This window comes from Crotalus tigris, unplaced genomic scaffold (genome assembly GCF_016545835.1).
Source record: "Crotalus tigris isolate CLP2741 ecotype Arizona unplaced genomic scaffold, ASM1654583v1 scf7180000024398.1132909, whole genome shotgun sequence".
Lineage (NCBI taxonomy): Eukaryota > Metazoa > Chordata > Lepidosauria > Squamata > Viperidae > Crotalus > Crotalus tigris.
In genome coordinates this window covers 77491-105042 of record NW_024100566.1, presented here as the reverse complement: position 1 = coordinate 105042, position 27552 = coordinate 77491, and the positions used below count along the sequence as shown (strand labels likewise).

The 27552-nt window shown below is 40.8% G+C and overlaps 1 protein-coding gene across 2 annotated transcripts in view; it reads right to left on the bottom strand.

Moving 5' to 3' along the window:
• The window catches only part of PYGL (glycogen phosphorylase L), a 37005-nt gene extending 10557 nt beyond the window's left edge, over nucleotides 1-26448 (bottom strand). The window contains exons 1-15 of one of the 2 annotated variants that reach the window (XM_039329462.1): nucleotides 25628-26448; nucleotides 22185-22445; nucleotides 19121-19222; nucleotides 16675-16753; nucleotides 15900-16003; nucleotides 14081-14212; nucleotides 13465-13576; nucleotides 11795-11877; nucleotides 8228-8371; nucleotides 7378-7470; nucleotides 4774-4920; nucleotides 4275-4438; nucleotides 3253-3367; nucleotides 2246-2347; nucleotides 1021-1168 (exon numbers count right to left, since the gene is read on the bottom strand). In XM_039329462.1, coding sequence (XP_039185396.1) covers nucleotides 1021-1168; nucleotides 2246-2347; nucleotides 3253-3367; nucleotides 4275-4438; nucleotides 4774-4920; nucleotides 7378-7470; nucleotides 8228-8371; nucleotides 11795-11877; nucleotides 13465-13576; nucleotides 14081-14212; nucleotides 15900-16003; nucleotides 16675-16753; nucleotides 19121-19222; nucleotides 22185-22427 — 1768 coding nt within the window. In that variant the 5' untranslated portion in view covers nucleotides 22428-22445; nucleotides 25628-26448. Of the gene's footprint in view, nucleotides 1-1020; nucleotides 1169-2245; nucleotides 2348-3252; nucleotides 3368-4274; nucleotides 4439-4773; nucleotides 4921-7377; nucleotides 7471-8227; nucleotides 8372-11794; nucleotides 11878-13464; nucleotides 13577-14080; nucleotides 14213-15899; nucleotides 16004-16674; nucleotides 16754-19120; nucleotides 19223-22184; nucleotides 22446-25627 lie in introns of those variants that run through there. The other variant, XM_039329463.1, reaches the window with a different exon arrangement.
• Between the last annotated feature and the right edge of the window lie 1104 nt (nucleotides 26449-27552).

Genomic DNA, 27552 nt, shown 5'->3' with positions numbered 1-27552 from the left:
AGTGGCACTAGCACCTACACGCATGTACAAGCAAGCCACGTGTATCTGTGGCAGTGCAGCGCCCCCCGCATGCAGGCACAAATGAGCTAGCACCCATGTGCATGCACAAGCAAGCTGCGTGCACCCGCGGTGGCTGGTGCCCGTGTGCATGCGCAAACGGACTGCTGGTGTGTGCGCAAATGGGCTGCTGGCATGCACAAAGAAGCCGCTAGGCCCATATAACACTGGTGGCGGTGCTAGCGCACCTACGCATGCACAAATGGGGCTGCTAGTGCCCATGTGGCAGCGCTACCGGAAGTGGGGGGGCTTGCCAGTTATTCCTGCGGCCCAGTAACCAATAGGCCATGGCCCGCTACCGGGCTGCTGACCATAGGTTGGGAATCCCTGCTGTAAAGGAATCAAGGAAAAAGGCAAAACAAAGTATAAAAGAAGGAATCACAAACCTAGTGCATTACTGTGTGACCCACATTTACATTGTCTGCTTCTGCAGTGTTCTATTAATCATGTGCTCAATGAGCAATAATTGTGAATTGTTATACAATTGTACTAAAAATGGGAGACTGTGCCTAGAATGACTGGCAATTAACAGTTTCTACAAACTGGAAGTGAGGAGGATTGAGATAAGATGGAATGTAATTCTGAAGTTTTTACCCATATCAGGCATCTGATGAAAATTATTGGCTTTGAAAAAGGGTTCAAAAGAAGCCAAGGCATCCAGGCAGGCAGGACCTGGAATTAAGCCAGGGAAACAGTCTCTTTCCTTATGACTCTCACAATCTAAATAGTTCTTATTTTGTTTTTATTGATTGTGCATCACGAAAAGCTTAAAATGAGCATCCCGAAATGTTCTGTTATTCCTATTCATTGGTAGAGTTTTTGTTTCAGATTATAATTCTTTAAAAATCATTAAATATTTTTGTTTATCATTTGATTCTATTTTAAAGCAGTGCAGTTATATTTATGCAAGCAGAAAAGCCACAAGAATGCTCTGTTTGCTCAGCTAGGCTCAATTTTACTCACGGTTGTACATGGTAATCACATGTAGGCAATTCATGAGCTGCCGTTTGTATTCATGAATTCTCTTGACTTGCACATCAAACATGGAAGCTGGGTTGATCTTCACTTTATATTCCTGCTCCAGATATTGAGCAAATTTGACTTTGTTTTCCTGTGAAGAGAAAGGGAGGTATGGCCACTCTTTTGACAGGATACTTTTATAACCAAATGGAAAGAAGTTAGAGCCAGCCAAAAACCTTTTGCTCTAGGTGTTCAATTCTACTTGCAAAGATCGACTAGATTGGCAATGGAACAAGTTCTTCTACTGTCCCTGAAGGAAGCCTGATAACATAGTGCTCATCTACACAACTTTCTTGCATCAGCAAAAACACGATTTATTTGCTTTGAGCTAAGGACATGTCCTTGAAACACTACTTCTATCTTGTAACCAGACCATCACTGAAGCAAGATGAAGCAATTATAGCTTGAGCATAATGTTACAGCTTGAGCATAATGTTTTTCCCAGGAAAATAGAGTAAAACCTCCTATATGGACATTCTAGTTGCATGCAGGAATCATTTTGGGAGTTTGGTGAGCTGGTGGCCTTCCACTGGTCCATTACAAACTGCTTCCTCCCATCTAGTCACTGAGCTCTAAGCCCCATAGCCACTTGTACTTCACCTGTGGAGAACGAAGAATCTTATTCAGTAGCTATTTTCTTGTTTGTGTATATGTAGATTAGTGTAGCCTGCCCACACCAACATCCTTTGATAGAAGATATGTTGGACTTTGTAGAAATAGGGTCTTCCCTGAAGTTTGTATTCTGTCTGGTAAGTAGAAAGCAAGAAACGTGGCACAGTTGCTCAACAGTGCCTCTTAAATGGCCTTTAAGGTTTTCTGAAAGTCTTATTGTATTGCAGTCTTCCAAAAGCTGATACTCTCCAGATTTCTTACCAAGTAACAATCAACTTACATCTGCCTTCTAATTCCCTCTCTATATGATAATTCCCAGAGACCTGGGTTCATGTATCTACTTAAGCACAGAGCTCCTTACATCACTTTGAACAAATTATCTGTTTTAGCCTAACCTGGTGCTGGTATGATAAAATGAATGATGATGAACTGAATTTGTCACTTGAATCTTCCTGTATTTGCCAGATACAACAAAATGCAATGAAGGATTATCTATTTAGAGATAGAAAGCTATTTAGAGACAGAAAATTCTTAAAAAGGGAGAAATTCCCCTTACCTGCTTGACTTTGGCCACCTCTCTGATGAAAACATCATCATTTACAAACCGATGCAGCTTTGTTAGCTGACTCAAATCTTTCACATATTCCTCTCCTATTTTCTATACAAAGAAGAAAGAGATTTCACATATGCATCATCTCAAAAGACAGAGCCCTTTAAGAATCCAGTCATTCCATTGTCATTCCCCATTGATACTCATTGTGGTACCTACTCATTGTGGTACCTAATGAATCTAAGCATAAAAGCCATGGTGATGCAGTGATTAGAGTGCAGTACTGCAGGCTACTTCTGCTGACTGATAGCTGCCTGCAGTTTGGCAGTTTGACTCAGTCTTCCATACTTCCGAGGTCGGTAAAATGAGGACCCAGATTGCTGGGGCCAATATGCTAACTCTGGAAATCACTTAGAGAGGGCTGTAAAGCACTGTTAAGTGGTATATAAATCTAAATGCTATTGCTATATTGCCCTCTCAAAAATATTTTAGGCTCAATGGATTGAGATAGGCATTCCTATAAAAGAGAATATACATGTGGCTCAGGGCTGAACTGTGAAGTCCTTCATTCTCTCTGAGGTTAATTGTGTGTTTGCAGACATTTCATTATCAATACCTGGATGATGGAGGATGATATTACCTAGCTGGATAATGAAATGACTGCAAAATGCGACTAAGCTCAGTGAGCACCAAGGACTCCACAGACATTCTTCCATGGCCTACAATACACCAACCATCTTTCCTTTTATTATTCAATAAGTTCTGCAGGTTGTGAAACACTATCAAGGCCTACAAACACTATTTAACTAGAATGACAGTAGATGAGTAGACAGCAGAAGCAGAGATCCTACTTACGAAGTGTTTTCATAGCTTTGAAAGGAGATGGAAACTGCCTGATTATACATCAGGAACTATTTTTTTTTTTAAAATAAAATTTATAAAAAAACACACACAAGTTATTATAATAATTATTTTGCTAAGCAGAACAACTGAGCAGTTTTGTTTTTTTTTACCTCTGCAATTAATTCTGCAAGTCCTGGATTGCAAAGCAGGAGCCAGCGACGAGGCGTGATCCCATTTGTTTTATTCTGAAACTTTTCTGGCTCCAACTCTGCAAAGTCCTTGAACCTGAACAAAAAACAAGAAAGTATATTCATGGAACATCCTCAAGATTTACTAGTTAAACAGATGTGATAAAAAATATTTGCCATCCAATGTTTTAAATTTTCAATTAATACTAATTGCATAATTACCCTACACTTTTTTATATACTTAATTTTTGCATAAATAGATGGAAGCCCACAAGGCTGAAAGCAACAGCATAAGTTTTTTATGTGTTTATGTTATATGTAGTACAAAATTATTCCACAAACCATTGCTGTATTGATGATTTATTTGCTCACATAAGGTTTATGTTCACATGATCTGATTAATTAGGTCATTTAAAGAACTAGCAGATTTAATGGCAGTCCCTGCACAGAGTCTTAGTTTTAACCTTAATTGACATGATTCAGTGTATTGTAGGTACTCTGAAAATGGGTTAATTCAGTAACTATGTAAAATATGTTGAATGAGAACAGCCAGTTCATCACAGAAGAACAAAAGTGGCCCACATCTGAATCTTAATATTTAGCATAATACCTAAAGTTATTCATGTGGGTGTTTAATTGTGGCACTCCCTGCAAACTCTGAAGTAAATTGAAAATGAAGATTTCAAAGTACTAGAGTTGAAATAAGTTTGAGGAAATTTGCCCTGCAGTCTTTCACCAAAAAATGCATATGGCAACACTCAAGAATTTAATTATAGAACACAAAGTTTGGGAGGGCAGAAAATTATCAAAGCAATAATAGCAACAGACAAAACTATATATTAGCACGAACTCAGTGGCACCCAGAGTTCAGCCTTAAAATTCAAAATTGATCCCACAGTAGAACATTCAGAAGTCTAAATCAAATTAAAACTTTTCCGTTGACAAAAGTAAAAGGAAATTGTCCCTGGTTGCTGTACACAAACAAAATACACATCACTACTCACACTTGAGATTTGACGATATCTGAGTGAATCTTTGCAACTCCATTTACTGCGTGAGAGCCCACAATGCAGAGGTGGGCCATGTTAATACGCTTGACCCCTTCCTCTTCAATCAAGGACATCCGCCTGAGACGGTCAACATCCGTGGGAAACAGGGCTCTAATTTTCTGAGTATGTGTGAAGATGAAAAGCAACATCAGTTAATCCCGTTCAAGTGCATTCCCAACTATTCAATTCAGTTTGGATTTTTAGCAAGAAAGAATCCTTGGACTAACCACATTTTTAAGGCAAATGCTATGCAACATTTTTTTTCCCAATTCAATATGGCTACCTGAACAAAGATTTCTTGACTGAATCAAAAGCATAATACAACTTTTCCAGCTTGAAAAGGGCCTTGGAAGGGGGGGAGAGTGAGTTTTCATAAAACTGTTCCTTTGTCTTTTTAAAAATTCATCCAGAAAATAAACAGCTGTCAGAAAATGTTTAATAAAACCCTACTTACGTCCAAATGCCTCTGATTGATTTCATAGATAATCTGCAAGTGTCTTGGAAGCAGCTTCTCCACCAGTTCAACTGGCCAACGCTCAAGAGCTTCAGGGAGAACTGTGTGGTTTGTATAAGCAAAGGTCCTTGTGGTGATATTCCAGGCCTTGTGTTTTTGAAGAGAAAGATAATAAGGCAAACTGAGAAAAACAATTTATGCATTTTCTTTAACATCTGCTCCCAACTACCACTGCTAAGCCATGTGCTGCCTTCTTTGTACAGTATCTGAGCATATAGTTTTCTTACTAAAATGCAGAAATCTTACATTACATTTCTCACTATTGAGAACTGCACATATTATTAGATATCAATATTCTTCTGAACCCACAGCCTGTCTTCTGGAGTGTCAGCCAATGTAGACATAGATCCATATGGTTCGACCAACTGTAAAATCCATCTGGTAGCAAGACCATCCATTCCAAAATATTCCATTTTATCATGAAAGTGGCTATGGTCAACTTTATCAATTGCCTTAAGAAGTCTAAATATTATTTATTTATTCATTTGATTTCTATAGCCGTACATCTCAGTCAAGTGACTCTGGGAGCCTTACAAGTCTATAAAACAGTCCAATCAATAAAAACACCCAAACAGTACCTCCACAGCATTTCTCATTTCAGGTGAGAGCAATAACGAAAGCTAGGAGTTAATTAGAAGAGGAGGGAGGGGCTGCATTCCAGAGGTACAAGAAACAGCAAAGTTTAGATTGTCTGGGAGGAAGAGAGCCAAGACAGCTCCTCCCAAGGATTTCTCAGAGTATAATTTAGTGATACAAGTGGTTTGCTTTAGTTTGGCATCTTTGTTTTTTGGAGCCTGACAAAGAGCATATTATGTACTATCAACATCTACTTTGTAGAGGTGAAGGAGGCAAAAAGTAGTATTTCTCCTCCACCACTGTGTTTTCTCAGTGTCATGCAATGGAATTCCTCAAGTGGTTCAGGCCATTTTGAGATCTGATCTTGGTCAAGATCACATACAGTCCTCAGTAGATACTGTCATATATAGGCTAGACACTTTGGAGGATAAAATCAAATTCATCATGACAATACTTTAGAAATATTCAGTCCCATGTCTGGCTAAACTTCTTTGGATGAGCTTCAATTCTTATAGTCTGAGTATGCGAACAAATTGATTGAGTTTGGCAAACTACAAGTTGGCTTGCTGCTTGCTCCTCATCACTTATAGTAGGAAAAGGTTGCTCACTAGGGCCAGTCATAAACTTCCCCATATGAGAATGTTAATCCCAACCACATTAAATAATCATGCCTGGAAAAGGCAGAGGGCAACCACATGATCCCAAGAAGTGACGCTTTTGCTCTAAGGAGTTGGAGGCATGAGTTATGCTCATTCCCTTGCACCTCTGAAGCATTTTCAGAATCAAATTCAAAATAATTATATAAATACAAGTATATCCTATAGGGTGCCAGTGGAAAATCACTTTCAAAAAAATTAGCGTCCGTGTTCCTGAAATCATTAGGAGTCAAGCTCAACTCAGAAACTTTACAATACCACTATAAAACTTTAACTCAGCCAAAGAGACTGTTCTACATTTTTTTGGCTTTTCCCTAGAACCCAAGTAATAAGGAGTGTGTTCTATGACACACATTTAACTAGCAACTGCAGTTCTAATACATTTAATACATGTGCAAAGTAGGGAAATACAACGGAGTACTGTATGTGGCAGCAACTGATGCCTTGCCAATAATGCCAATAATGCCCAGCAGATGGAGCTAGCGTGAACTTTCATGCCACAGTGGAACTCTTTTTAGCAGAACTACATACCTAGAGCTGAAGGTCGTCACCCTTAGCCTTAAGTGGTTTGCAAGGTGCCACATTCCCACTAAATTGAAAGTTGGGCCAAATCAAAGACCAAATTTAATTTAGTTTACATCTAAATTTAATTAAAACTTATTAATGGACTAATTAATTAGTAGTTAATGGACTAATACCCTGCCTCCTCCCCATATGCATCTTCTTCCTTTTTGTTAATTTTGAAATCAATTTTAGTGCAAATATTTATTCTTTAATGTTTAATCTTGTTGCTTTTATGATTGTAAGCAGCCTGGAGACTTTGACAGCAATCTTTGAAGTTATGTTGGAGCTGAATGCAGCCTGGAGGGTTATTGCTTTACAATAGCCCTCATCACCATGGAACTGTTATTATAAGATTATACTCTTGAGGCAAACCGGAGGGTATTAATACCCCTAATATCACTATTTCCAAAATTTTGAGATCTAAGACAATGACTGTATGATTCAGTTTACACAATATACTAGACTAGGTCAAAATGAGATTTAACATGTTGCATGAACCAAGTCATCAAATTAAGTAATTTATTTGGGCATTGCACAACAACTTTTTTTTTTTTTTTAGGTTTCAGCATATTTTGTAAACCAACTTGTGTTTGTCTGAAAACTGGAAACGGGAAGCAAAAGAAGACTTGAAGCCATGGCTTCAGAATTAGGCAAGAGGCTGAAAAAAATGAAGGTTCTGGAAAACAGAGTGAAGGTGGGAATCTTGCAAACCCTAGAAACAGAGCTGAAATAGAAAAGTGATCCCAACCTTGGACCAGGGCAGCTTCTCTATATCCAAAAACACACGCATCAACTCAGGAATAGCCATTGATGGATGTGTATCATTCAGCTGGATTGCAACCTATTGAAAACAAAGGGAAAAAATATGTTAAAAATCCAGAGGAAAAAGTTTAAGCAGAAAAATGGATTCAATTCTATCAATTAATTGCAAGAAGTTAAGGAGCTAAAACTTAAATCAAGCTAGGGAGAACAATAGACTTTATATGATTGCATGCCATTGTTATTACTATTACACAACTCCCAGAAGAAGATCTTCTTGAGCAAGAGCCCTGGTTGAACTGCATAAGTAGTCAAAATATTCTCAATTTGTCTTTGTTTTATTATTTGATTTACATCGTGCCTTTCCTCTAGAACTTAAGGTAGCCCACTTAACATTCCCATCTCCAATTTTATCCTCAATCTGTGAGATTGAGTCGGGCGACAGTGTCTGATCAACATCACCCAATGAGCTTCTAAGAGTGAGCCTAACTATGATCAGGGGTCTGCCTGACCCTAGCCCAGGGGTTGCCAACCAGGGGTGCGAGATGATATTCCAGGAGATGCGAAAACTTGGGTTTTCAAAATTATAGTGTATATGTATAATTTATTGGCTGTTATTTTGTAAGGGGTGCGAGAATATATCAGAAGTGTTCCAGGGGTGCGGGGTATACAGAAGGTTGGGAACCACTGTCCTAGTCTAATATTTTCCTGACTTCATCCCACTGGTTTTCTACATCCAAGATGGTATCCCCCTTCACAACCACATTTTGCCTGCCAGATATGACATGTCTCAGCCCAATACCCCACACCCCCAGATATATCACCCCAAAAGCAATGACCTGGTCTGGGAATGAATCAAAAGCAGTCCGGACACTTTCAGTAGTCCCAAACTTGGAAGCTTTGTACCGTCGGATGATGTCTTGTAAGGTGGCAGCTACCACAAAGTATTCCTGCTTCAGACGCAGCTCCTTGCCTTCAAAAAACTACCAGATGAAGCAAGAATGTCAGGTTGGTAAGAAAAATGCAAAGTGAGTTTGAGGAGGATCAAAGTCCATTAATGGTATTTATCACGTTTATAATGATAAATAAATACCGTAGTTTCTGGCGTATAAGACGACTTTCTAGGCATGCAACTCGGCGCTGAAGTTGGGGGTCGTCTTATACGCCGAGTCGTCCTATACACCGGAAAATACGGTACCTGACTGTAGGCTACATTTTCTTAAATTGCCACATTTAAGCCCTTCTTGGTCTCCCAGGCATCTATGACATTATATAAGCAGATAAGAAAAGCAGTTTGGGTGTGGTCAAAACCCTCAAATTTAGTTTTAGCTACAAGGACAAGGATAGGCTTGAAGAAAAGGTGGCATTATCTGACTGATTTCATTAATTTCCCTCTCCCTTGAAGTGAGCCAGCAGCAGTCATCCAATTGTGAGCCTTTGGGCAGCTATAAACAAATCAAATCTTTATTACAGTCATATGTCTATGGAGATTCTCAGTCATCCAGGTCATAGTTATCCCAAAGATGCTTTTTCACAAGGCAACTGGACTTTCTTGTTTTTCATTGGAGACATTTCGCTTCTCATCCAAGAAAGTCCAGCTGCTTTGTGAAAAAGCATCTTCAGGATATTACAGTCATGCATCATCATACAGCTGTACACAAAAACTGGGAGAGGCTGATTGGTGTACTTGTCCCTCTGATGTATTCTGACCCACGGACCACACAATAGATGCCAACTCTGATATCCCCCAGTATCATCTCATTTCTCTTAAGACTTTCAATTTTCAAAATGAGGTACAGGTAGTCCTTGACTCACAACCGTTCGTTTAACAACAATTCAAAGTTATAACACACCTCAGAAAAAAATATTTATAGCCTGTCCTGGCACTTAAGATGTTTGTGCAACCCAGTGGTCAAATGATTGCAATAAGGGTGCTTAGTAACGAGCTCGCTTTTACGACTAGTTGCAGTGTCCTGCAGTCCTCTGATCTCATTTTGCAACCTTTTTTGACAGTCAATTGGGGAATTTGGATTTGCTTAACTGTGTGATTCATTTAATGACTGCAGTAAAAATTATCATAAAATTGGGCCTGGTCACATGATGATTCACATAACAACCGCATTGCTTAGCAATTGAAATTCTAGTCCCAATATCATCGTAAGTGGAGGACTACCACTAATGACTTAAGAAAAGAATTAGATAAATTATGGAAAAAGAGGGAGGTCAATCAGTGGCTCTTTGTTATTATGGGAACAACAGAAATATTCCAAATCTCAAAATGCCAAGGCTAGAAGACAACTGCGTAAGTGTGCTATGGCCTTCCTGCCTTTCTTGGCATCTTCCTGGAGACCTTTGATTAATTAGTCCTTGGGGGGAGCTGGAAGGCTGGCACAGACAGCCCATTGGTTGGACCTATCTATGCTGTTACACCTGTAGTAACTTCGTTTAATTAACCTGAAATATTGCATAGACTGGGAGAATGCAGCAACCCCTGATACAGCATCTAGAAATGTTGCTGTTTTAATTATTCAGTCATGTCTGACTCTTGGCGACTTTATAGGCAAGTGCTCTCCATGCTACCCTGTCAAGGAGAGCTTCTTTCAGTTGTTTGGATTAGATAATTTTAATTTAAATTCTCAGTATTGGAAAAAAGGAAAGCCAGGTTAATAATCACAGACATTAGGATATTTTCTAGTGGTTAACAGCAGAGTCTGTGTGCAAAATAGGCTAGTCAGTGGAAAAATTCACACGGTTGATATATGTCAGAGATTTCAGCTTTACTTTACAAGGAATGTTATGCTTTTTAGTATAAATTGGTGTAGGTCCCTTATGAATGTAATTGAATGTAACTGGTAATTTTGCATAAGTCCCTCTCTGTTTCAACTTCCTCTCTACATAGTGAGATAAACTGCGACTACATTGTGGGTTTGTTAGGAGAAGTATTGCAACACTTCCTCTAACGAGTGTTCAATTTCTACATGAAAATTGTTGATCCATCAGTCTGGAGTCAGAAATCATCTTATATGTGGATGATACCCAATTATACAACTTGACCACAGGACCACCAAATGATGCTGTCCTGACCCGATGCCTGGAGGCGGTGGAGGTGTGGATGGGGAGGGACAGGCTCAGGCTTAATCCTAAGAGGATCAGATGCCTTTGTCTGTCTTCTGGACCCTCCATATTTCATTATCAATGGAGCAGCATTACCCCATGTGAGATGATAACTATGGACAGGAGGGTCTCTGTGTGGGTTTATCAAGTGTATCTAGTGTGCCCACTTCTGGACTGGGAGGCTCTTTAGACAGTCACTCATGCCTTGGTCACTTCTTGGCTAAGGGCTGCCCTTGAAGGGCTGCCCTTGTAAGGGCTGCCCTTGAAGACCACTCAGAAGCTACAACTGATCCAGAATGCAGTGGGGTGGGCTCTGATGGGTGTGTCACAGTATGCGCACATAACACCATTGCTTCACAAGTACATGATTTGCCAGTTGGCTTCTGGGGCAATTCAAGGTGCTGATTGTCATTTATAAACCCCCACACAAATGTGCACATTAGCCTGGCTACTGGATAGACCACCTGTCCCCATATGTTTTTGCTCATCTGATCAGGGTTGGCAGAGCATGCATGCTTTGTGTCCTATCAAGCAGTGTCATCTGGTGGGGCCTAGGAAGCATTTCTTTACAGGGATGGCTACTGCTTTCTGGAATTATAGCCCCCTGGATATTCAGACTGTTCCTAACCTTCTGACCTTTCATAAACTGTTTAAATCCTGGTTGTTCTCCCAGGCCCTGGGTTAGTTGCTTATGGGCTTGATGACTTAGGCCAGTGATGGTGAACCTTTTAGACACCGAGTGCCCCAAAACCGCCCCACCAGCCCCCTCTTTGCCCCGCCTGCTCCGCCCCATCGCCCCTGTTCCATCCCCCACCTGCAGGGCCACCTACCACCTCCACGGCCTGCTGCAAATCACCCAGGTGGCCCTGCAGCGCCATGTTGGCCATGTCTTCCACCCGCAGCAGCATCTGCACACGATGGGGTGTGGGGGCAAAATCTTGTCCCTGCTGCCCGGTGCCATGTCCTTGGCTGCACTGCTCCATATGGGCCGTGTCCGGGGATGACTCTCCTCCAGGGAGGAGCTGCTGGTGAGGAGGGGGCCACGGGGGAGGCAATGGCACACGTGCCCACAGAGAGGGCTCTGAGTGCCGCCTCTGGCACCCGTGGCATAGATTCGCCACCACTGACTTAGGCAATCAGCTCTGCAATATACACAAAAAGAGGCAACTTGCCACCATGTTTAGTTCTGAATGATCAGCAGGGTGCCCACTTAAGAAGTAAACTGGTCACAGCCCCCATTCCTTTGATTCCCTCCCACCAGCAGGCAACACTTCACATTGCTTGGAACTTACGTTATCATTTGGATAGAGGACGCGGGAGATATTCTCTGCCAAGTTTCTGTCCAGCACCGCTTGAATGTAATCACCAACATTAACTGCAAAGGGAGGTTGAAATAAAACATGCACGGCTGTTCAATATCAGTGGGAGGGGAGAATGGAGAGTTGAAAAAAAAACACACAACTTTTTTCCTGTCTACTTAGCGCAGAATTATATTAGGAATGTGCAGGGCTTCTTCTTTCCAAAACAAGGCATTTGCTTAGCGTTTAAAGAGTAAATTTACTAGTGTGAAGTATCAAGTTTCCTTCCAGCTCCTCAAAAGAAGTCCTTTATCCCAGCTCTCCTCAATCTGATGTTCTTGAGTTATGTTGGGATGACGACTTCCAGAACTTCCAGCCATTAGTCAGACAGATTGGAAATTTGGATGTCCAGGCTGGAGAAGCCTGCTCTAGTTTCTTTTTGGTCTTCCCTTACCAGAAGTGTTAATATACCAGAGGAAGGAAATGGAAGGGACTCTCTCTTCCTGATGCTGAGCTAATAGACTAGACCACTCTTTCCCACCTTTAGCCATTTTAAGATGTGTGAACTTCCACTCCCAGAATACCCCACCCAGCATTCCTGGCAGGGATATTCTGGGAGATGAAGTCTACACGTCTTAAAATAGCTAAGGTTGGGAAATACTTTATTAGATCTTCCTTTGCCCCAAGTATTATCAATTTTCCAAGCATCTCTGCTTCCTTGATTTATCTATTTATTTCTCTCTTTATTTAGTATCTCCAGCTTTCTTCATGAATCCCTAGACCCCAAGAAAATGCTTGGGAGATGTTTCCTAAGGACACTCTGCCAGGAGCAGCTACTCCTCCTATTGCATTTAAGGCAAGGTGGAGAGAGCCATGGCCCTCCAATTGTTGTTAAACACCAATTCCCAGCATTTGACTCTGTGCAGAGGCTGCTGGGAACTGTAGTTCAGCCGCATGAGGAGGATCATGGGTTTCCGATCCCTGGTTCCAGGGATGTTCTCTTCTCTCCCAAGCTTCCATGTCTCTAGTTGTTTCATAGCAACATTGCTAAAGGCAGAAAATAGCCTCTACTCTCCTTAGGAAAGAAAAAACCCTGACAAGAGGGTAGGAGGGAGAAAAATAGATCTCTTTGCCCATTATTAGTCTGACAATATACTAGTTTGCAGAAGAGGAACTCAGTTAGAATTCTGTTTTTCACAGCTATCTACAGGTCAGAAAAATGTGTATCCTACCCCAAATCCCTGAAACTCTCCAATCTGTATTTGAGAACTGTTGATCACACTAGGAACTACTGCCACACACTTCAGTTACTAGGTAAAAAAAGCCCTATTTTGTTATAATAAATTATTATGGGCTATAATCTCCAGTCCTGTCATTGCCAAGGTTCAATCTGTAATGAAGGCCACCATGGATAGGCCCATAATGAAATCCTATCAAAATACAAAATAACCATCCAAAGTATTTGTTTTTACACTAATGCTGCAGATATGAGCTCTTCCATTCTTCCATTGTTGTTTCCAGTGAGGAAACTACCTTCAAACTTCGGCAGTGTGGTCAGAGTGGGCCTTGGTGGCTTGCAAAACTAGGTCTGCCTACGCCTGAAGACAACCATTTTCCTAACATTTCCTCCAGCCAAAGAATGAGAAATCCTTGACAATACTTACAGTCACGGAGATTAAAGTCATTGGGCGCTCGAGCAGACCAGAGTCTCATTGTATTAACTGTGTTGTTCATATAACCAGGAATAGGTGTATCATAGGGCAAAGCCAAAACAACCTAAAGACAGAGATTGCCGCAGTTATATTGGGTTTAAAATGGAATGTTATTCCAACATTAGAATATTATAACATTCAGTGGTTCCTGCCATGTGTGAAAAATAGGATCACATGTCAGTTCAGAAGATTTATTGCTCATGCCTATGCACAAAAATTGTCTTCCACAAAACCGGTCCCGAGTGCCAAAAAGAATGGGGACCACTGTTCTAAGCTACTTAAGCATTTTAATGAAAACAAAAGTGGTACACGGATTTTAACCTGAAACAAAGTTTTCCCCTACTTAGATTTTGTGATGCATTTAGATATTAAATCTTATTTACATAAAGAATTTGGGCCAGCAAGCATGATTCTCCTCTACAAGATGGCTGCACATTAGACTTGCCTGGTAGGAATTTTCTGCTTAAGTTCGCACAATTAAGCTTGACGGTAGTAGAGAACATTTGAAATTCTCCCACCCCACAAGTAACATGACTGAAATGTGCTTCCCTTCTCCAAGGGACATTACCTGAGTATCAACCCATCTCACACCAGTCTCTGTATTCTCTACTTTTCCATAAAAATGAATAGGAAGCATGTACTCTGGCCGAGCCTTCTCCCAGGGGTTTCCATGTCTTAGCCAATCATCAGCTTCTTCCACCTGCCATGACAAGAGGCCAAGCATTAGAAAGATAGTTCAAGCTTTGCAGGACAAGAAGAAATGAGCCCATTGGTCTTTATTTGTCTTCTAGATAATTTGCAGCCATATCATTTCATTTGCATGATCAGGGATGGAACTCGCATATGGAAAGCCCAAATCTACCATTTCAATCACTGGCTTTTCCAAAACTCTCTTCAACAGCTAATTGGCACTCCTCAGTTGACTATCGATGTACAAAGTTGAGAAAATAGAATTCTCCTCTCCTTGCTCAAGAACAGATAATTTTATTTTCCCTTTGCACTGAGAATCCCACCATTGTACATCAATGATTCAACAGAACTTCCTGTCTGTCACCTGAAGAAAGTTGTCTCACTGAAATCAAGAATTAGCCAATACATGCCATGTTGTAATCCTTTCACCTAAACCCCAGTGATCTACTTGTCAGATTATCTTTTGTTAATCATTATCTTAACACACTCCCTAGAAGCCTTTGAAAGAAAGACAGAGCACAAATCTAACCATTTACAGGTTTCCCTCTCTTATTTGCACAATCCACAAATTCAGACTTTAGTGTAAATGTTCACTCTTTTCTATATAGTTCTTTGAATAAAGATATTCCTTAAAAAAAATAGTAGAGCAGGAAATGAATTTGGCTGCAGTATGATGGCATTTGGCATTTTTAACCAAAATATATATCCATCTTACAATACAAAGCCAAGATAAAACCAAATATAGCAACAGATAATACAAATATTGTGCTATCAAAAGACACTTAGATTAAAATTACAACTTCATTCCAACATGTTGACATTTTATAATATTTCATTAACAAAACAAAGGTATTTTTAACATTCCTGAAGGATGTTAAGGACTGGATATTTCAGGATCTCAACTAGTACAATTTATTCCTTAATAACCTGCAGTTTTATTAACCTGCAGTTCTTAATTAGATCTTTGATGCTCTAGATGGGTGCAACTGCATTCAATCCCCCCTTGTTTCTGTTCATATAGGCATCTTGAATACTCTGATTTTGGAAAGTCCTGAACCTTAAGAGTATACCACATAGAACACTTCATGCAACAGGACAGACAGAATGATTTCACTTACTTAGGTGTGAAGCTCTTGAACATATTTTGCTGCTTATAAACAACAATCTTGCTTAAGAGTTTATCATTGTTGAAGTGGCCATTTTTATCCTCCCTTCATCTATGGTTTGCATTTTTGATTTTTATGATTAATATGGATTTTTATATTTTATATTGTTTTTACACACATTGTTTTTATCTACTTTTTATGTGGCACCCAGAGTCATTTTGGTGAGTTTGGCAGCTATATAAATTTGATTAATAAAAAAATACATAAAATCATTTTGGAGACCTAATCCTGCATTAGGCATGAAAGCTGGGTGATGACTTTGGGCCAATCCTTCTCTCTCAGCCCAACCCATCTCACAGGATTGTTGCTGTGGGAAAAACAGGAGGAGGAAAGAGTATTAGGTATGTTTGCTACCTTGAGTTATTTATAAAAATAATAAAAGTGGGATTAAAAATAAACAAAAATAAAAAGGCTCAGGAAAATATGCATTTCTGTAATCGTCACATGTCATACGTTAGTTTTCTTGTCCAGTCCTTGGAGTAATAATGTTGGATGGGAAGCACCTCTAAGTGTTTAAGGCTTTGTAGTTACCTGCCATCCTTCTCTGATCTTCTGATTGAAAATGCCATACTCATAGCGTATTCCATAACCGTAGGCTGCAAGCCCAAGGGTGGCCATTGAATCAAGGAAGCAGGCTATTGAAGGGAAACAAAATTGGGCTCAGCTCCTTGGCAGCATCCGCCACACCTCAATACCTCAACATTCAACCAAGCATTTAGGGAGAAAGAAGTTCTAGGAAGATCTAGTGGGAGTGGGAAGAAATAAGAAGCGATATTGGGGGATGTAAAAGTTTCAGTGCTGAGAGAAATGTCTCCAGCACAAGCTGAAGGGCAAGAAGTTGGAATCTTCCACCATACACACTTTTCACTGCATTATTAAAAACTCAAAACCAAGACTGAGGGAAGGCACACCTGGATGGCAACATTTTGCCTAAGCCGTGTGCTATGTGCTACTCAGAAAAGGGGGTAGGGCTAAAATAAGGAAAATGGGCAGGGCCAAGACAAATCTGAGAAAAAGAGAGGGGGGGGATCATTACACATTTTAGCCCTTCTTTCCAAAAGCATTACAATTGCTCAAACAGATTACTATTTCCAAATTTGGATGGCAAGTAGAGAAGAAGCTTATCATAAATGCATCATGGGAGTCAGAAAACCCCCAATGGCTTGCCTGTCCACTCCTGCTACAATCTTAATTTGACTTTAAAGGAAGAGCAAAAGTAGGGACAGGTTGTCAATGGGCCATTGCTACATTCTAGCAATGATTAAGTACAATGTACGGTATGTATATTTACGCAATGACTGCTTACCTGCCAGCCTGCCAAGACCTCCATTGCCCAGACCAGCATCTTCTTCAATCTCTTCCAGCTCTTCTATGTCCAGCCCTAGCTAATAAACCACACAGAGACAAATTAAATCCACTCAAAATTGTGCTTGGGTGTTAAAGTCAGAGAGAGCTGGAAGACCTATTATAAATATTGTATATACTATAGTATTATAAATACAGTTTTGAAATCTGATTAAGTAAAAATAAAATAAGGTTCTCCTAGCTTGCTCAATTTTCATAGCATCAGGTTCAGAACCATCGGAGATCTACACAGTGGTTCTGAAAGAATTCACCTCAGTTGGCTAGGATTAAAATGGGGAAATGATTGTAAGAGAAATGTAGTTTTATTGTGGATTAGTCAAATTTCCGCAGGGCAATTAGCTCAATTGCATTTATCAACTGCATATTTCCAAAGTTTCCTTCTACCCATTGCTTCACTTAGAGGTTCATTACAAATAACGGAGTCACTCTGGAGTGCATTCAAACAGAAAAAAAAAGGAAATGAAATGTAGACTGGATTTAATTCTTCAACAGATCTACAAAGAATGAGGACATCTGCAAAATCTAAAGTAGTATTCAGAATTAATTACTGTATTTTCTGGTGTATAAGATGACTTTCTAAACCCTGAAAATCTTCTCAAAAGTCAGGGGTCGTCTTATACGCAGGAATATATGGGTAGCTGTTCTCTGAATTTAAAACCAATCTGTCCCCTAGTGGCCAGCCCTATTTTTTTTTACAGAAATAAGCACTAACAGGACAAAGCTTTCTAGCAGCAAAGGAGCTCCTATTGTGCTCATCTATAAACAGAAATTCAATATTGTACTGTATTTCCTGGTGTATAAGATGACTTTCTAAACCCTGAAAATCTTCTCAAAAGTTGGGGGTCGTCTTATACGCCCAGTCGCCTTATACGCCGGAATATACGGTAGGTTTATCATAAAAGAAGAACCATAGTATGGTGCCAATTTGCAACATATATTGCCCTATGTGAGCTAGGAAAGGTTGCCACTTAGAGAAAATTGAGTTCATTTACCCTCAATTTAAAGAGAAAGCAATCATTTTCCAGGAAGGCCTCATTACAGAAATACTCTATAAATCACAGTATCCCCTTTGGCTATTTGGTGACCAAGACAAATTCTCATAACTGATTTGCTGTGAACAAGACATGAAGGCATAAAGAAAAAGGTAGCAAGCCTGTTTAGATTTCTTTCATGTGGAATGTTAGGTTTTGCACAGCAAGCATTCTAACAAAGCTGTTATTAAAAACATTCTCACATACAAGTTCACAGAAAACATTATACCTTTTAAAGCAGAAATGGGTAATATTCTGATGGCCAGATTTACACCTAACATTTTGGGGAGGTTGAGGAATATTTTTTGAAGAATAATTTCTTAGAGAACTGAAAGGAGCATTGCTTTTGTTTTAACTGTGGTATGCCCATTCTATAATTCACACTGGATTTGTTTCCCAAGTGAAAATGACAGGATGCTTTGCTAGCAGTTTTCAGTAATCATGGCTGGTGGAAAATAAGGGCCCCAAAAAGAGGATCTAGAAGCCTCCAGAGTCTGAGGAAACAGGATGCCCAACCCTGCCTTACAGCTGTTAAGAGAGGCTCCAAGGTATGTAAGTGATACAAGTAAGTACCTCCCTCTCCAGAATCAGAGCAGCATTTGCTCAGATTTAAACTTCAATGCCAGCATGACTGCATTTCCTGCGACTAGTAGACCCCAGCTATGGTAGAAGATTTTGAAAAGAACACAATTCCAATGTAGGAAAGATTAGATCGTAAGTGGGGAAACTATGGAGAAGACGTTATTGAAGTTCAGCTGAAATCAGCCCTAGCCAGCAAGATCCCTAGCAAGAGATGATAGCAGATCCACCATCAACTGAAAATGTCACATCTGAGTTAGCATGAATCTCACAGATACTCATCATGGGTGCTTTTTTAAAATCATAGCCAATTATATTAACTCAGAATCAAGAGATACATAAAACCACTGGCTCCTTGGTGGATTCTTTATATCTCCTATAAGATGTTATAGGATAAAATATGGGAAGATGTTTTATTTTGTGATATAAAAATATAAAATCGAGATGTGAAACTTAACAAATCTATATGTGAGTGCTTCCTATTACTTTTATCCTATATTCTGTTCTTATAACAATTTCTATATTCTATCTATATTACTTCTATTCCTGCCTGGGAACTAAGGGAGATGCAGATCAAATACATTGGGAGAGTGTTGGTTGATCGAGGGTACTCAAGAAAATTTTACTTCTTCATGTCCTCAGCTAGACTATAATCTAGTGAAAACTGGAACAACCGTATCTACATCTCAACTAGACAGATTGCAGAACAGGTGATTTATCAGAGAGAGGGTGCCTTGTACCTTCAGAAGGATATGACTGGCAGCTTTTTTTCTTTACCTGATAAATTGCCTCATCACAGGCATTCTGTAGTCCTAGGTTGATCATGGTATTTTGCAAAGTCCGGCCCATGTAAAATTCCAAGGAAAGGTAGTAGATTCTCTGGGAGAAAAAAACAGAGTATATAATAAAATCTCACTCAGCCTGGGACTCCTGATTCCATGATTGCAACCTGTCCACATTTGGAGGAACCCAAAGAGAAGGTCCTTCAACAAGCAAAACAAAACAAAAAACCCACCAATGAAACAATGCCTTGGAATGTTCTCAATCAATGAAACCCCAAAGAATTTAAGTCAAAGAAATGCAGAGCATCTCAGGGCCCATCTCAGGGTGCAAAACCTCTTCAGATGCCAAGTTTCTACTTTTCACTCAGCTTCTGAGCAGCATGCTGGGGGTCTTCTCTAAAAAAAAATAGTCTATATGGCTGGGACAATGTTTGAACTGCAATTCAATGTAAGCAATATGCAATCTAGTTAATACGATTCCAGCCATGATTCCCTCCTTTGTTGTATTAACTATTACATGCAATAATTATCTAATATCCTCTGGAGTCTCTGAGGGTTGCAGCTTTCAAGGTCTGTAAGAAGCCCTGGAAAGGTTCAGGTAGCAGATTATGGGGAGCATGTAGACTTCGCATCCAGAAGCTCTGCAGAACCATTGATATTGGAGCACAGTAGTTAGCAGTGGGCTAGATCAGTAAGACAGTACAGGATGGCTTTTTATTCTCCTCCTGGGTGTATTTCAGAATTTCTATGGTCCACTTGAGGACTTGCTTTTTTTTCTTTCTAGGATGGGTACAAAGAATGCTGGACTTTATCTAGAAAGGACACAGATTCACTTGACAGATTATTACCAGATTGTGAAATTGGCTCAAACTCACCTTTGACCCAGATGATTCTACATCCCTTTCAAGAATTAGCCTAGCAAACCCAGAGGTAATTCATTCATTGCCAGGCCCATGTGTAGCACTCAAAAAGTATTTCCCTAGCTAGCTTTGCTTTTTCACTCTTTAGTAAGCAAACATTTTTTTTAAAAAAAATCATCTCAGGAGCCAAATACTCAACAGTAATCTTTCCGTTATGGATTTGACTGGCCTAACTGAAGCAAATAAAGGAGCCAGGCCAGGCCTTTTAACAAATGTATGGTTTGATCAAACTTAATTTACTTAAATGTGTAGGTGTCCTGAAAATTCAGTTCAAAGATGACAGATGAAAGACAAGGATGAGCCCCTTGCATCCCCAAATATAGATTTTGAAATAAAATAAGGAACTTACCCTCCCCATAAAACCAAGGTGAACTCTCCTCCCTCAAAAAATCTTAGTTCCACATAGTACATGATATAATCTCACCTTCTTTCCTTTTTTGCCTTAACAATTTTTGACCTCAGTCCCTCCAGAACCTACTGATTGACTCTATCAGTATATTGTTCGGCTGTATATTAGGAACTAGGAGACTACAGAATCAATCCAAAATCTGCATTTTAATTCTGAGGGTAAATTTGCCTTAAGCCAATTTCAAATACACCATTTCTCTGATTCACTGAGTTGTTATCTATGTATACCTGCTGTATTGCATGTACATTGGCTCTTTGAATTCACTAAAGAGTGGCATCAACATTTAATCGGATGAAAAAGGAGCAGCAGCTTTGCTACCTGCTGTAGAAACATCCTTTTCTGGCATATAACTATAAATAAATTACGACAAAGGATACATTCCTGCCTTATTTTTTCCTTCTAGGTAGGCCAGTGTTTTTGTGTGATGTTATCATTTTTTTTAAAAAAAAATACAAGTAATAACACATTCTTTGTTTTGAAGGATGAATTCCTTTAATCACTTAGGCAAGGAAGGAAAACAAAAAGCTTAGAGTAACTGTGTTCTCTATCAGTTGAACAGATAAGGAATTTCTGTCTACATTGGAATCTCATTTAATCAGATTGAGTTCATCTGATATGATTAAACAAGCAAACAAATAAACAGGCACTTGCACTAGGTACTTCTAAGAAATTTACAAGACATGACTTGTTCTTCTAAAAAAAAAAAATGCTATTCAAACATATATTGTTTCTGAATGTGTGTCTTTTTCTAGTTACCAGCCTTTGCAGTCACCCCCACCCCCAGTTGAGATGAAACTACAACTCCCAGAATTTGGCCAATAGGGCCAAAGCTGCAAGCTATTTTCAGTTGTAAACCCACCACATTGAGGGGACCACAGGCTAATATCTTTTAAAAGTCTTCTAATCTGGTGGACATCAGATGTTTGAAACATGACTGATTTATTGATTCTGTCTTGTATGAAGAACTCTTTTTCCTTTCCAAAGCTTGGGAAGGAAAATGCTTATTTGCCTTCTCCAACTCTCATTTTCAACTCTCATTTTATTGAATAATAATAATAATAATAATAATAATGTTGGAAGGGACCTTGGAGGTCATCGAGTCCAACCCCCTGCTCAGGCAGGAAACCCTACACCATTTCGGACAGATGGCTGTCCAGTCTCTTCTTAAAAACGTCCAGTGTTGGAGCATTCACCAATTCTGGAGGCAGGTTGTTCCACTGGTTAATTGTTCTAATTGTCAGGAAGTTTCTCCTTAGTTCTAGGTTGCTTCTCTCCTTGATTAGTTTCCATCCGTTGCATCTTGTCCTGCCCTCGGGCGCCTTGGAGAATCGCTTGACTCCCTCTTCTTTGTGGCAGCCCCTGAGATATTGGAACACTGTTATCATGTCCCCCCTTGTTCTTCTCTTCATTAAACTAGACATACCCAATTCCAGCAACCGTTCCTCATATGTTTTAGCCTCCAGTCCCCTAATCATCTTTGTTGCTCTTCTCTGTACTCTTTCTAGAGTCTCAGCATCTTTTTTACATCGTGGGTCAAGGTTTGGGTCATTTGGGTCAAGGTTCTTCTTCCTTCTACATGTCAACAGAGAGAACTCATACTGTCACTCACAGAACATGGTTGAGTGTGTTGCCCAAGAGTCCCATAGAACGTTTTCCATGCTAAATGAAGACTTACATAAAATGCTAATCAATGAATTTTTTGCTTCCCAATCTCTCCCACTTTGTCTCACCTTGGGGTCCTTTTCATAGTAGTACTGCTGGGTGCGGATCCACCTGCCCACCAGGTGATCCCGTACAGTGTGGGCCAGGGCAAAATAGTAGTCACGAGGGGTGGCTACATTGCGGTCCTTAACAAGAGTAAAATGTAGGTGTCGGTTAAAGCCCTTTTTCAGCTCAGCCACATTCTCCACTCCAACAATGCCACGAATGCTGATCTGTTTACGCTTCTCCTGGTCGGTGAGGGGCCGAGACATGGCTGCCAAGGCTGTGATCTGGAGAAAAAGAGCAGGAAGATTTTAATCTGATCTGCTTGCAGCACCAACAGAACACTGACCTCAGGTCCTGCAGCCAGCTTCTCGCCTCCTCTCTTTGGGACTAGGTTCCGCTCGAAGGGAGGAGTTTAATGATAACAGTGTCCAGCTTTAAGCAGGCCTCCAAAGCTGAATCACAGTCTCCCTCCAAAGAGGTGTGTGTGTGTGTGTGTGTGTGTGTGTGTGTGTGTGAGAGAGAGAGAGAGAGCGAGCGAGAGAGAGAGAGAGAGAGAGAGACATCCACAGCCAAACTCAAATGCATTGACCTGGGTCCAACTCTATGTAATTCTTATTATATTAGTAATGCAAATAAAGCCACGTTTAAAGAAATGTTCCCAAAGAAACTTGCCACATCTGAATGCTGACCCTGTTCAAAGAGTGCAAGAGAAGCAAAAAGGAGAAACTATCCACCCAAAAGGTCTTTCCTCCAAAACAGGACAGGATGTACACTATACACACACACAAAAATGAGCAGTTTGGGACAATATCAGCTTCTTTCTTATGAGGAACAATGTTATAGGAGTCCTTCATTGCAGCTTTAGGCAGTGCAATCCGGAAGCAAGTTGTCCATTTTGGAGAAAAAAGAGCAATGTCAGAGTGAAGGGCAAATGCTGTCCAAACTGCAAGTCCTGGCATGCTAAGCCAGCAAGATCATATTTGTAGTTGGTGGAAGTTATAGTCCAGAATATCCAGTAGACAGCAAGTTGGGGAGAAGTTGAGATAGTGGGATAATTTTCTGTTTGCTGCTTACAGAGAGGGATCAGAGAAAAGATCTGATTTCTTTGTTTTTTGGCATTAAACCAAGAGACATCTTACACAGAGAGAGCCATTACTTAAACTAAAATGTTAAACTGGGTGTAACTTACTAGGAAGAGATCCGTGTTAGTCTGTGATGGCCAATAATCAGAAGGAAAATTGAAATCTGAAAAGGGCATTTTTTCAGATGAATATATTTTGTTAAAAGGCATTAGCTAGTGTGAGCTGCATCACATTTCACCAGAAGCATACAGTGGCTAAACTGATAGGAGATATATATTAAAGTAAATTAAAGTAAAGGAGGGGATGACAAAGTGGTTATTATACTAGTGCAAGTTAAACACAGTTGGCAGATTACAAGTGCCACATTTTCCATGTAATTAGAAAGTGTTAACACTTTCTTAGGTGAAATCTGATATATGCAACTTCTACAACAATAATGCAACAAAGGTAGATCAAGTCCCAGGAAGGACCTATTAAACAGATTAACACCCCAAATCAAGGCTTCTTAACTTTTTTTGTGCTGTGGACCCCATTGAGAGTTTCATGAAATTTAAGGATTCCTTCTCAGAAGAACATATTTAAATGCATAAAATGTCAGGGCATTTTCATCTCCTAAGACAATCCATTACAGATATCAATATCCCTCTGGGGAAAAAAGAAACTTTTAAGAGCAAAATCAAGCTTGAGACTGCAGAACTCCCATACATCAAAGTTTACGCCTCTGAAAAAAAAAGTTAGTCCAAAAAATGCTACGACTGTCCTTTTGGTAACATGCATTCATTTTGTTGTCTGGTATGGGGCAACACTATTGCAGCATAAACATCACAAGAGGCACACTCAAATTTACTGAAAGTGCATCTCAGCCAAGAGGGTATGTTATTTAATTGTAGATTTGCCTTTTTCAATTTGATGCCCTCCAAGTATATTGTACTACAACTCCTTTCATCCCCAACTACCATGAACAGTAATGGCAAAAATTGTTAAAAATGTAAATAACTGCAAAAAGCAAACAAACAAACCCCAGCTTTAAAGCTGATTTGCATATACATGGTATACAATAAAATCAGCAGACGATTTAGATTTGAAAAATGCAAACTAAAGCTAGTTTGACCAGTTTATGGATCAGCCACCCCCCCCTCCGCATAAGGATCACAGAAGCACAGTATGCTCTTTCTAAGCACATATATTCAGAAATAACATTTTATTTTTTGCCAAATTCAATTGGTACTGCAGCCATATAACCCATATCACCAGTTATATCCAATTAGAAGATTAACATGACTACTGAAAGGCCTAGACACTATTTTTCAACCTTGATCACTTTAAAATGTCTGGCCTTTTATTCCCAGTATTCCCCTGGCAGCCTAGCATTAAGATTCACACATCTTAAAATGACCAAGGTTGAGAAAGACTGGCTTAGAAAATTCACATAATATGCTAAGTCTGTTTAGTTTTAACCTTAATGTGATTCTTCATAACTCTGCAGACTGGGGCATCTTAACTGAAGGTTCAGGGCATTTGCTTACTCAGAAAATTGGTTAGAAAAGTCATTTCCACCAAGTTCAATGAGATTTATTTCCCAGCAAGGATGCATGGAATATTTGTAGCCTCTTACTGGTAGAAAAAAAAAATGCTTTGGACTCAGTCCTAGGGCAAAACCTGTTTTTACTTTATATATATCTCCTCCAGAAGTTCAAGGTGCTGCACATAATTTCTTGTCATTTTATACAGTGCATCTGTAACATCTGGTGGGCCAAGAAACTACCCCATAAGCAAGTGGAAATTTTGCACTAATTTCTCCCTAATCCTAGACCGACACTAGGACAGAATTCTCAAATGCCATTAAGCCATAATTTATTTCACCATGAACTGCTATATAGGGCACCGCTTGGTGGATATGCTCGAGTTAAACCACCAATTAGAAAAGCACAACGATTCAGGTCACACACACAGGTCACAAAATCAAACATATTACGGACTAGTTTCTACTGCGAAAGAGCGGAGGTGTGAACGTTTGCAGGTCGTATTTACATGTCACTTGTGAGCAGTGACTTTCCTAACTCGCTGACTTGCACTTAGAGGAAGCGGTAGTGTGAGAAAGCGGTCAGAGCCTCTTCCATTTACGGAGCGAGAAAGGGGGCTGGAATCAGGGGCCGAGAGGGCCCTTCTTCCCTGCCTTCCCCCTGCACTTCGCAAGAGAGATCGCAGCGTTTTCCTCCGGTGCCCCGATGCTAGGTAACTACTCCGAAGCCTTCCGCGTTCCAGGAGCCGCAGGGCGTGTCCCCAGATCCACCCTGCCTGCACCTTGTCCACGCAAGACAAACGCCCACGCCAGGCAAACACAGAGCCCGGTTGGCGTTCAAGAGCAAAGACAGCCACTCTACCTGCTCTCGATCCTACGATGAGGAATCTTTTTTCTCCTCCTCTCTTCGAGCTTCAGTTAGCCGAAGTAGTTTTCTTCCAGGAAAGGCGCAGACTCAAGCCCTGTTTTTATAGATTGCCATTCGTCAGGTTCCACGCCTGTCCGGATGCTGGCACCGCCTCCTCATCGTTGGATGGGGAAGTTTCCTCGTCCGCGGGGTGGGGTGAGGAAGGGAGGGGCTGGAGTGGCGAGCTGGGCTGCTGCTAAGGGAAGCGAGAGATGGATTCGGGGCCCCGGAGGGCGGGATTCAGCCTGCCCGAAGCGCGCCCAGCCCTCTGGGTTCGCTAGGCTCCAGAGCTGGGCTCCGAGCCCGCTTGGAGGCGTTGCGGTGGCTCGAACTGGGTGGACTGGCAGGATCTTGCCATGTTCTGTAGGAAGAGCAGCGGGAGAATACGTGGCGGCGGGAATCCGAAGAACTGAAGCCGGAGAGGCAATTGGAAAGGAAAAGTCGTCCGGGGGGAGCAAATGGAGCTCCTGGGTAATAAGAGGACAGGAGCGAGCCCTGCTGGCCCGGAGCGGTTCAGAGCGGTGTTTTTCAAGGGCAAAGAAAGGTTGCAAGAAGGGGAGGAGCAATCAAGGTAGACCGTCTCAGGGGCCTCGGCTGTTAACTTGCCACCAAGAAATTCAACGGGCCAAACTTATACAGGCAAGTCCTCCACGTTACAACAATTCGCTCAGTGACCGCACTAAAAATGACTTATGACCATTTCTCACATTTCTGAGGCTTGCAGCATCCCCATGGTCATGTGGTTTGCATTCGGAGGCTTGACAACTGACTCATATTTATAACTTGCAGTGTGTGTGTGTGTGTGTGTGTGTGTGTGTGTGTGTGAGTCATGTGATCAACTTTTGCAATCTTCTGAAAAGCAAAGTCAATGGGAAAAACAGATTCGCTTAACAGCCGTGTTACTAATTTAACAACTATTAAGTGATTCACTTAACAAATGTAGCAAGAAAAGCTGTAAAATGGGGCAAAACTCACTCAACAAATTTCTCATTTAGCAACATGAATTTTGGGCTCAATTGTGATCATAAGTTGAGGATTACCTTTATACCAGCGGTTCTCAACCTTTTCATACGGCGACCCCCGGCCACACGGACGCGCCGTGCATGCGCGGCGCCGCCCCCATGTGCAGCGTGCATGCGTGGCGCTGCCCCCTGAGGGGGAAAAATGGTGGATCACGTTTGGGGACCCCCGTAAAATGGTCGTTCGACCCCAAATGGGGTCACGACCCATAGGTTGAGAACCGCTGCTTTATACTGTATAGTAGTTCACCTCTATAGGAATCCTTTAGGCAGGGATTTTCAACGTCTGTTGACTAGAGCAGTGGCCCCCAACCTTTTGGGCTCCAGGGACCGGTTCCATGGAGAGCGGTTTTTCCACGGACCGGAAGGTGCATGGTTTTGCATACTGCCTGCATCCTATGGATGGGGCTTTGCTTGTTTGCGCGGAATGGTTGTTGGCATGCCACGGACCGGTGTCCACCCATGGACTGGGGGGGGGGTTGAGGACCCCTGGACTAGAGGACTGTGTTAAGATCTTCCTGGCACATCCAGCAAGGCTACACTGCAAAATTGGCTAGGGTCAGAGTCTTTTGGGATCCTTTGTTCCCCCCAAAGTAAACACAATCTCTCTTGGGACCACGAAAGCAATGTAAGAAGGCATATGTGGCTTGTGGGTAATGCTTTTTGTGTCTTGTCTTTTAAAGAAAGACTGTAGGACTGGCAGTAAGGTGGCCTAGATTCCTGGCTTCCAGTCATCCTGACCCAAGGACCTTAAAATAAGCCATTAAAAGAGTAACTAAAAATAAAAAGCTTTAAAAAGGGGAACTGGAATGTTGCAAAACACTAATTTTTATTTATTTACAAGACTGCCTATAGCAGTGG